The sequence below is a fragment of the Benincasa hispida genome, chromosome 3, assembly GCF_027475165.1.
Source record: "Benincasa hispida cultivar pf3 chromosome 3, pf3_genome.v1.1, whole genome shotgun sequence".
Classification (NCBI taxonomy): Eukaryota; Viridiplantae; Streptophyta; class Magnoliopsida; order Cucurbitales; family Cucurbitaceae; genus Benincasa; species Benincasa hispida.
Window position 1 is genome coordinate 11881081 of NC_143480.1, and position 10745 is coordinate 11891825.

At 34.6% G+C, this 10745-nt stretch overlaps 2 protein-coding genes across 2 annotated transcripts; one reads left to right on the forward strand and one right to left on the reverse strand.

The window, feature by feature from the left end:
- Positions 1-2901: 2901 nt before the first annotated feature.
- On the forward strand, positions 2902-4373 carry LOC120073438 (uncharacterized). Its single transcript, XM_039026288.2, has one exon. It carries the CDS (start codon positions 2993-2995, stop codon positions 4199-4201), a length of 1209 nt encoding a protein of 402 aa, XP_038882216.1. The 5' UTR covers positions 2902-2992; the 3' UTR covers positions 4202-4373.
- Positions 4334-9287, reverse strand: LOC120072677 (phosphoinositide binding protein). Its single transcript, XM_039025118.2, has 4 exons — positions 8882-9287; positions 8279-8447; positions 5580-8030; positions 4334-5486 (listed from the first exon to the last, which is right to left on the reverse strand). Exons 1-4 carry the CDS (start codon positions 8993-8995, stop codon positions 4510-4512), a joined length of 3711 nt encoding a protein of 1236 aa, XP_038881046.1. The 5' UTR covers positions 8996-9287; the 3' UTR covers positions 4334-4509.
- Between the last annotated feature and the right edge of the window lie 1458 nt (positions 9288-10745).

A 10745-nucleotide genomic window follows, 5' to 3' on the forward strand; every position in this document is an offset into this window, starting at 1 on the left:
TCATATTATTAAGTATACTCTATATTTATGAAATATAAACATGAATGTGTATTAATAAATATAGATTTTTTTTTTTTACCTAAATAATCATCTCTAGATCATATTTTTTAAAAATATCTTTTCTTTTGTAATTTTCTAATGAAGGTTTTTTTATATTTTTTTTGGACAAATTTACCATTTTTTTCGTTCATAATTGTTTTGTGTATAATTATTTATCTCTTTTTTTTTTTGTTTTTTATTATTGAATTGTGTGTAATTATTATTTGAGTCACCTTTTATTGCAGTTTGTATATTGGTTAATGTGTCCAAGAATGATTTTTCATATTTTAAATTATTTTTTTGTCTAAAAAATCCTTTTTAATGATTCTTGTTCTTGTTCTTCTCCATCTCTCTCTTTTGGCAATAGAAGTGCGTGTTTTTTCTCCATCACTCGATTTTTTCATGCATTTTTTTTTCCGTTATCTTCATGCATTAGTTCTCCTACTCCCCTCGTCTTTATCTTCGCCTTTTCACGTTTTTATAATTTTTTTCCATTTTTTAGTGCTTTCAATTCCATTTTTGATGGTCTTTATTTCTTTATTTCATTTTTTCTTAAATTTAATAGGTTTCTTTTTTTCATTCCATTTTTATAAGCGGATACTTGTGCGTGTTTGTGTGTGTATGTGTGTGCGTGTGTGGGGGCGTGGGTGTGCGTGTGTATGTGTGTACGTGTGCCTACATATGCGTATGCGTGTGTGCGCGCGTGTATGCTTGTGCGTGCGTGTGCGCGCATTTATGTAAAATATTGGGTAAATAGGATTTTTTTTTTGGTAAAAAATACAAGGTTGGAAACATTAATGTAATATGGGCCTCATTTTAAGGCCTTTTTTAATAGAAGCCCCATAAATATATCCCGCATTTATGAAATATAAACATGACCAAATCCATCTCTTTGATTTTGGGCTGATATTGAGGCCCGTGTTTTATTTGGATACAGTTTTGTAGGTTTTTCTTTGGGCTACAACTTTTTCTTCTCAGCCCATTTAGCACGGACCCGATTCGAAGCAAACATGGAAAAAAGGGATGATGGAGACAACGTTCTCAAAAGTCAAAACACACAAGATTTCTGAGTTTTATAAAAATATAATTTTCAATCCAATATTAAGCTATGCTTTAAAATATTATTTTGATCCTTATATTCTGAAGTTTATTTAATTTTAGTCAATATACTTTTGATTGTTCAATTTAGTCATTATACTTTATATAAATTTTTAATTTAGTCCTTCAAAATTAATTTGTAAAAAAAATTGTTAAATAATAATAATAATTTTTGTGTAAGAAAATACGCCATATAAATGTATTTTAAAATTATAGAGTAAAAATGTAATTAGATCACAAAAAGTTATTTTAGAAAAAGAAAATAGAAAACAACAATTAAACTAATATGGGATTGTGTCTGAATTGACTTAGAACAGTTTCATTTTCGATTTATGAGAGCCCAAGCAATAAGTGGGCCTTCAATATAAAATGGGCCACCAAACAACCAAATAACAAAACACATGATATCAAAACACATGGTTATCATTGTCGTAATTAATTCGACATCTATATTAATGAGACTATAACTAATTGCTCAACTATATATCTCATAAGACTTTCAATGCCAACTAACGTCACTATTTCAAACGAATAATTTTCCATAAATCTCGCGATAGTTGTTTTGAATTTTTGTATCAAATTTAATAGTTAGTTAGAATATTTCAGTCTCCTATAACAACTAATTTTCAAATATTGACTTGAAATTTAAAATATCATATTATCTTTTTTTTAAATTGTTTTTTTTATGATTATCTTATTTTAAAATTTTAAATCTTATATTATAATTTTGGATGTTTAAATCTTATATTATATCAGTTTTCGTAACTATCTTTTCATATTTATAGTAGATTTTCTCTTAATCATAATTAAATTATACGTTTTTTAAATTGTTTTTATGAATATCTTTATTATAATTTTATTTTAAATATGTAATATAAAAAAAAATCTCATTTTTATTAATTAGTTCTTTTTTATTTCAAATCATATTATTTTTGTTTTAAAAATTTCATTGAGAAGAATAGCAAAACAGAAATTTCATCAAATTTATAGCAAATACATTGTCATGTGTTTCCATTTTTCTTTAACCCTAAAATGCCATCATCTCGATTTTCAGTTAATTAATTCCGTCCTTTGTAGAATTTTTAACATAAATCTTGATTTTCTCAAACATTATCTCCCTACACTTTTCAATTTTTAAAAATCGAATGTAATATTTTTTTTTCAAAATTATCATATTTCATTTTATCTTTAATTTCAAATTTTATTTTATCTAATTTTTTAATTTTCATCTATTTCTTACTGATTTTATTTTTGGTTCTCAATAGACGACAAATTACTTTGGAGGGTTGACTTAACCAATCAAATCCTTTGGTACATAGATGAAAAGCTCGACCTAATCGACCATTGATCAAGAGTTCAAGTCTCAAAGTATTTTCTTTCCAAAATGATTCATATCGAGCCATTATGAAAGCATATAGAAAGTGTTGGCATTAACAGTTTGCTTGAAGATTCTATTCATGACCGCATCATTGTTGGCGGAGGAGAGGTCGATGCAAAGTCTGGCCAAGTGATAGTCTGTAGTGTTTGTTTTAATTATAATGTAATTACGAATATTTTTTAATAAGCCATTTGCAATCTTATTTATTTAGACTTTTATAAATTCTTTAATATTTTATTTTTAATTTTTTTTTACTATTTTCATGAATGAAATTTTTATTTGCTATTTTTACATGAAAATTTAAAATTTGATAGTCTTCTCGTTTGCCCTTATTTTATTTATTTATTTATTTAACCTTTTTTTTTGTTAAGCCCGTTCCTTATTGCATTATGGGCTTTCAAATTCCTGAAAAAGACCTTTCTCTTAGCTTTTACCTTTAAACCCTAAACCTCCCTTTGTTTCTCTTCAATAGAGAAAATGTCTTCCTCTTCCCTCTGCCGTCGCCTACATGGTCTCTTCAACCATTCTCGTTCCTCTGCACCCAGATTCAACAAGCCCAACCCCTCGCCTCCTTCTTCAGCTACCAAAAAATCCACCACCGATTCTGCCTCCGCCGCAACTCCTCTCACCACCGAACAACGTCTTCAAAAGCTCGTGAAAAACATCATAAAGAGGTCCGAGTCCCACCGCTTCCGCCGCAGGCACGGTTTCTATCATTCTATAGTTTGTCGTCTTGCTGCCCATAATAAATACTCCATGATTGAGGAGATTATAGAAGCTCAAAAGAAGTATGAGGACATTAAAGACGAAGGGTTCGCGATGCGCCTCATTATGCTCTATGGGAAAGCGGGGATGTTCTCTTATGCACGCAAGTTGTTCGATGAATTGCCTGAACTGAATTGCGAGCGAACTGTGAAGTCTTTTAATGCCCTTTTGGCGTCCTGTGTTAATTCCAAGGAATATGATCAGGCTGAAACAATTTTTCGGGAGGTAACACAGGAAGTTTCCATTGAAGCTAATGTGATCTCGTATAACATTGTAATCAATGCATGCTGCAAGATGGACGCTTTCGATAAAGCCATCTTGTTCTTCAATGCCACGGAGAAGGATGGAATAGAGCCAAATTTGATTACATTCAATACGCTCTTAACTGCATTCTATAGAAAGGGTCAGTTCTTAGATGGAGAAAGCATGTGGGCTATGATGGGGAACAAGAATATTGCTCCTGATATCATAAGTTACAATGCCAGGTTGCAAGGAATGGTTCTGGAGAAGAGAATTCAAGAAGGGATCGAGTTGTTAGCTGAAATGGAGGAGAAGAAAATCAAGCCAGATGTGTATAGTTACAATGCTCTGATTAAAGGTTTTTGTGAAGATGGGGATTTGGAGGAAGCCAAAAAATGGTATAACAAACTGAAGGAGAATGAAGTTACTCCAAATGGATCGACTTGTAGGGCACTTCTCCCCCTCCTTTGCGAGCAGGGTGATTTTGATTTTGGACTTCAACTATGCAAAGAGGCCATTGATAATCGATTAGTTATTAATGTGGTAGAAGTGCAGCGTGTGGTTGATGGTTTGGTTGAAGTTTCCAAGGTTGAAGAAGCAAAGGACTTTGTTGAGCTCTGCAATTCAAACAATTATTTAAATTTCAAATTGGAATGGCCTCAGACGAGCACTGAAAGATAGTTACTTCTATGTGACTTCCAACTTCAATTATCATCCTATTTGTTAAATTTACCATCTTCTTCGTCCTTTTCATTGGGAAATTTAATTAATGTATTTTTCTTGAGCTTCAATTTATTATGGATGAAAAAGAAGTTAATGGAAGAATAATTTCATGCTGGCTTGCTTATCATAATTATTACAATTGCCGAATGATGATTGAGATCAATGATGGTACATTTTCAAATGACAATGGACCTATATGAAGAAATTACATGAAAGAGGCATTCAATATCTCACACAATTTGCTTTCTAGGCATCAGGGTCATAATTTAATTTGATACCAAGGCATTCAACTTCTTTTCATAGAGTTTGGCTCGTCGCAAGGCATCCAAGGCCTCGGCTTGCTTTCCCGAACGTTTCAAGTTCACTGCCTTCACCTTTTCTGCTTTGATACGTTCCTCCAATTGACTTCTTTCTGTATTTTCCATCTTATCAGTGATGACTTTTGGTGGAGGCTTTAATGTTTCTTGTCCTCTAGATATGCTCGGAGTTGGATCTTCCAAACCAATAGCTCTCAAAGCAGAGAGCAGTTGAGGATCGAGAAAATCCTCAACACTTACATCTCCTACATGCTCTTCTCCACTCGCAGATAATTTTGTAGACTCAGTTAATTGCTCTAACTGAGTTTCAATGGCCTTGGCCTTTTCAAACTCTGCATCGGCTTCTTGTGTTCTACCCTCTCTACGAAATTTCAAAGCTTGTCGTTTGTGCTTGAGTGACTCCTGCTGCAACTTGAAGCGGTCACGAGCAGACATTGGTTTCTGTTCCACAGTTGATGGGCTAGACTGCTTCCGTTCAGGTGATGGTTTCTGTTGCACAGTTGATGTGCTAGATTCCTTACGGTCAGGTGATTGCACATTGCTTGGGGAAATTAATGAACCTTTTGAATTACTTTGAACCTCACCATTGTTTTCCTCAAGAGACTTCTCCAATAACTTTGCCTGTCGAAGTTCTTCTCGAGCTTCTGACAGTTTTCCCTCTCTCTTTAATGCGACTGCCTTCTTCTTGCGGGCCAAAACTTCTTGGTGCAGAGAACTTTCGCTGCTCTGAGAATTAGAGTCCTGGAAGTTGTCTACTTGGTAACGTTGTTTTCCTTCATGGTGAACTACATTGTCTTGGTTTCCGATGCTAAAATGATCTTTGTTAGTAACAGTAGAAAATGCCCGGAGTCCATACTCCATGGAAAGGCCAGAATTAGTCGACACATCGGAGTGAGGGATTGATATGTCACCTTGGCGTCCATTACCTACATGAAATATCCAATTATTTACGGTCAAATATGCATTCACATTCTCACAAGGTTGATAATTGCAACTAAAAGCTTCAGTAGCTCTCTTACCTTCCAGAGAATTATTTCTACTTGAAGTACCTTCACTGAACAAGGCTTGAACGGATGGTACTTTGTCCTTCACTTTCAGACTGTCTGCAGCTTGTACTGATACATTACTTACCTCCTCCACATGCTTCAAACGGTCTTGCGATTCATCTCCTTCCAATACAACTTTAGTTTTGTCATCCTCAGCAGCATCAAGCACAACTTCTAGTTTTGGAGTGTCCACTTCATCCATTAGGATCTCCAACACCTTTGCCTTTCTCAAGACTTCATCAGCCTCATCAATGTCTCCTTTTCTTCTAAAGGTAAGTGCCTTTCTTTTCAAATTTAAAACCTCTCTCTGAATTTCGCTTCTACTTCGTGGTGCAACAACATTTATTGTAGAAGATTGGTTACCAGATGGTTTTGGATACTCTTTAACTGGCTTGACCTGTTTATTTACCGGTTCAACATCATCACCATTCCATCCCAAATTCTGTAGAACAGATAACAATGTTGGGTCGTTCATATCTTCCTCTGTGACATCATCATCACCACCTTGTTCGACCAACCTTCCAGAAGGGGATTTGTGAAAGTTCTCTTGGTTCCCACTATATGCAGTTCTAACTCTATCCCTACTTTCTATCTCCTCCATCTCAGCCTCTAAGTCTTTTGTCTTTAGCAGCACTTCATCTGCTGCCTCAGTCTCCCCTTGGCGTCTAAGAGAGAGAGCCTTTCTTTTCAATCCCAAAAGTTCTCTCTGGACTTCAGCTTTACTTCTTAGTGGCCTAACTGTGTGTTTAGGAGCATGATTTGCAAATAACTCATTTGGCTCCACAGGAAGCAAATCATCTTGTTTAGAGGGCTTTGAAGGGCCGAATTCATCATCTTTGTCAGTCCAACCTAAATTTTTAAGAGCGGAAAGATACTTGGGGTCATGCATTTCTTGATCTGTTACATCTTCAACTACTTCCACATCTAGGAAATTTCTATTGAGATCCTTACTCCCAACAACAACACCAACACCAACACCCAACTCTGTGTTCCCCCTTGAAGCTTCAGCTGCTTGTTCAAGTTGGTTCTCAAGGACCTTGCATTTGTTCAATTCTTTTTCTGCCTCGTCCAACCTTCCTTCCCTTCTTAAGGCCAGGGCTTTCTTTTTTATAGCAAGAAGCTCTTTCTGAATAGCTAATTTACTTTTCGAAGGAAGTTTAGGAATCATGACTTCTGTTGTTTCAACACTGCCACCGCCTGAAACATGACTATCCTCTTGAGAGCCATAGTTTTCAAGGTCTCTCTCGAGCATCTTTGCTTTCTTAAGCTGCTCCATAGCCACTGCAATATTACCTGCACGCTTTTGATTAACAGCCTCTCTTTTCAAGGAAATTATTTCACTCTTTATTGATTCCCTGGAACCAGAAGAAGGTTGGGGCTGAATGCTTTCAGTGTTATTGGAATCCTCAGTCCATCCAAGTGTTTCTAAAGCAGCAGAAATTTCTGGATCTTCCATGTCCTCATCTGTCACTTCAAAGTTGATGTCAGAAATAATAGAATCAGCAGCCCCTAAAAGGTTATCAAGATCAAAATCAAGATTCTCCTTGTACTGATATGAAATATCTTCATGCTTATTATCATCCAAACTCCGCACCAATGCAGATAGCTCATCATCTGACTCCTCCTCAGCTCCAGCCAAGAGCTCTTGTTCTTCAAGCTGCTTTTCTAAAACTTTAGCTTTCTTAAGTTCTTCCTTGGCTTCTGTTAGCTTGCCTTCACGTTTCAACATTAGAGCTTTTCTTTTGTGAGCAACAACCTGGGTATTATCAATGCTATGAACACTCTTAGCTTTGCCGGTCTTTTGTGAGACCCCCCTAAGAAGAGAAGATAGTTCACCCTCTAAACTCATTGTAGCTGATTTTTTATCCTCAGCATGGAGATCCATATCAGACCATCCAAGTTCTCTGAGTTCAGCATTAAGGTCATGCTTTTCATTACTACTTTGTGGACTAGGCTTCATTTTCCTACCAGATTCTTTAGAACCGCCAATATCTTGGTCTTCACCTGCATTACTGGAAGTTAGAGCTTTTCTACGGCTTCTTCTAATGGAAATTTCCAAAGCGTCAGCTTTCCTCTCGAGTTCTTTTCCTCTCTTAAAAGTTTTTAATGCTTCCTCAGATTTACCTTCTCCTTTAAGAACTTTATATTTCTTTTTTTCATCTAAAGCTTGCTGGCGCAATTGCTCCGGACTACTAGATTCCATTTTATTCTCTAGATGATCAGTTAAACTACTGGATGCCTCTCCTTCCCCATCAAGGTCTATGAACTCTTGAGTATTTGAACTCTGTACACCAGTGATAGTCCTTCCCATTGTAGAAAAACTGTTGCCATTTGATTCTTGCACTGATGATGATGATTCCTTTCTATCACTACTAAGAATCTTGGCCAAAATGTCATCCTCAGGCTTTGTTGACTTCAAGCTACCTACATGATAAATGGCAACGATACAACCTTTTCATAAAAAACAAAACAAAACAAAACAAAACAAAACAAAAAGAGACTAAGATAGAATGGAATCAATAATGATGGAAGATGTTATACGTGGGTATGGTAAGAGAGTACACTCTGTGCCTAACATACACAAAAGAAAGAGTAAGTAATTTATGTCGATGAATTACGTAAAATGACTAGCAAAATGATAAACTCATAGAACAATTGGCTTCATGATATACCTCTTCCAGTTCTGCTTTTGTGTCCATGCCGAAGCTCAAACCTTGCAGCTTCTTCTAGCTTCTTGCAAGGTTCGCATATGCGCACAGGAGAATCACCTTGTCCACGCAGAACCATTCTATGCTGCGTGCAACTGTTGCAAAATATTCCCCCACACCTCCGACAATGATGCTGAAAATCCAGAATGCATACGGATCAAAATAATTAACAAGTGCTATCAGCTATCTTCAACAGTCTACACAGTAGTTTAGATTTTACTCCAAATTTTGAATTCCTTATCAAGATAGTCTTGTTTATTAGAGAACCCCAATCATGATTCACCAGTCATCTTGATTTTAACCCTAGTGCTGTTGTCCAATCAAAACCAAGACAATCCCTCACACTTCTATACAAAGAAACCGTACACTTTGAGGAACAAAATTTGGATTCATTATTTCCAACTAAGTAAAGAATAAAAGAATCGCCCACACGGCAGAGCAGAATAGAATTAATCAAGACGTTAGACGATACGATCATGATGACCTACACACACCTACTTGAAAAGAAAAGAAAACAATTTAAAGATGCACTATGAAGAAAATCAAAGATTAAAAGTAAAATAAGACCTTGCGATTGATGAAGGTGAACTGAGACGAACATCCTTGACAATGAGAAGCATCCACCACCCAGTTGTTCCCTCGAAGAGATGGCCTAGCCGGCAATCCGATCTTCTCCAACATCTCGGCTACCGGAGGTAATTAAAATCCGAATGATATCAAATAAATGAATTCAAAGGAAAGATCTGATTAAAGCCACCGCTTCGAAGATCTTCAATTTTGCTTCACAGTCGGGGCGTTCGATTTCTCAGACTGGAAATTGATTGAGTTTAGAAGTTAGATGAAAAAGTGTTATCAGAAAAAGGAAATTGTAGAACCGAGAGGCCGTAACGACGACTATGGACAATGGATGGAAGTAATTCCGGAAGGTGAAGGACTGGCGACGACGCCGTATAGAACATTGTGACACAATTCTATTGTTGACGGCTTAATTGACGCCGTTTCATTGTAAACAGACGTATATGGGCCTCGAAAATGGGCCTCCACCTTTGCAAATGGTCCACATGGGGAAGAAAGCGATATTGTATTATTTTTTGATGTGTTTGAAATTCATTTTTAATCGGTCTTTCAATAGAAATTATAGAATTGATCATTAACCCAATGAAGATTTATATATATTTGAGAAAGAACCCAATGAAGGATAATTAACATATATATTTCCTGGACTTTAAATATATGATGCAATGGATTAAGATATTAAGTCAAATTCATTGCTAAATAAGGAAAAATCTATTTTAAAGTGGAGAGAATATAGAATAAAAGTTCTAAATTCAAATGATAAAAATAAGACATTTAACTAGTAAATAATAAAATAATAATTAAACCGTCATTAATTTAAATTAATAATCAAATAAATATTAACTAAAATAATACACTAATTATCTACTCATTCTCATCATCAATATATACTTATTACTCCCATAATAAAATACATTTGAATGAATTATACTCAAGGATCGATTAGAATCTAATTTGTCATCAATGTGAGTATAACTAATTAATTAAAGCATTATATCATTAAACATATATATGTGCTTGTGTGATCTTGAGTATATATAGAGGTCCTATACCTTTAAATTTACCATAAACCAATTTTATCCTTCACCAATGATTAGGATTAAATTAACGCAAAAAAAAAAAAAAGTTAAATTGAAACGTTTAAACTAAATTGAAGAAAATAATGATAAACTAAAACGCAACTCAGATATTATAATATAGAAATAGATTGTAAAATGTATAGAAATGGTTCTTAATCTTCAAATGGCAGAAATTCTAAATTTAAACTCCTCACAATTCAGAACTGTGTGGACATATAAGGGACGAAATAAAGAAGTTAAGAGTTGATTTGATTATCTCCAATTTCTCCCATGTCACTCATTAGTTACTAGGGACGTAAAAAATAAAACTGTGGAAAGGGCCTAGACATTCGAATGGGCATGGAGCTTCAAAGACACCCATTCTATTCCCTCCATCACTTTCCAACTTTTTACTATTTTTTTTTTTGGACAGTTGCAAATATAACATTAGACCAAAAATATTAACAGATATAACATAATATAAAAAAAGTTATAAATATGGTCATATTTAAATAGTGATAGACTATATTATAGGCAGGGGTATATCCGTGATAGACCATATAACTGGTAAAAGTCTATCAACGATATAAATGTATCGCTGATAGACTTGTTTATATTTGCAATTTTTTTTCAATAACGTTATACACTTGGTTATCATTCCTAAAAATGTTACCAATTGTAATTACTCTTTTTTTTTTTTTTTTTTTCATGTTCCTTTTTCATTCCTCTTCCTTCCTAAATACTTATTAGTTATTCCTCCCTTTTTTTATTTCTAAATTTAAATTCACAAACTTTTC

Bases quoted from the DNA above. Each gene is read 5' to 3' on its own strand.
- LOC120072677 (XM_039025118.2), bottom strand. From the start codon at position 8,995: ATGTTGGAGAAGATCGGATTGCCGGCTAGGCCATCTCTTCGAGGGAAC. The intron at 8,448-8,881 runs GTCTTATTTTAC...CTGGATTTTCAG, and splicing joins TCACCTTCATCAATCGCAAG to CATCATTGTCGGAGGTGTGG. The intron at 5,487-5,579 runs GTAAGAGAGCTA...TATTTCATGTAG, and splicing joins TAGAAATAATTCTCTGGAAG to GTAATGGACGCCAAGGTGAC.
- LOC120073438 (XM_039026288.2), top strand. From the start codon at position 2,993: ATGTCTTCCTCTTCCCTCTGCCGTCGCCTACATGGTCTCTTCAACCAT.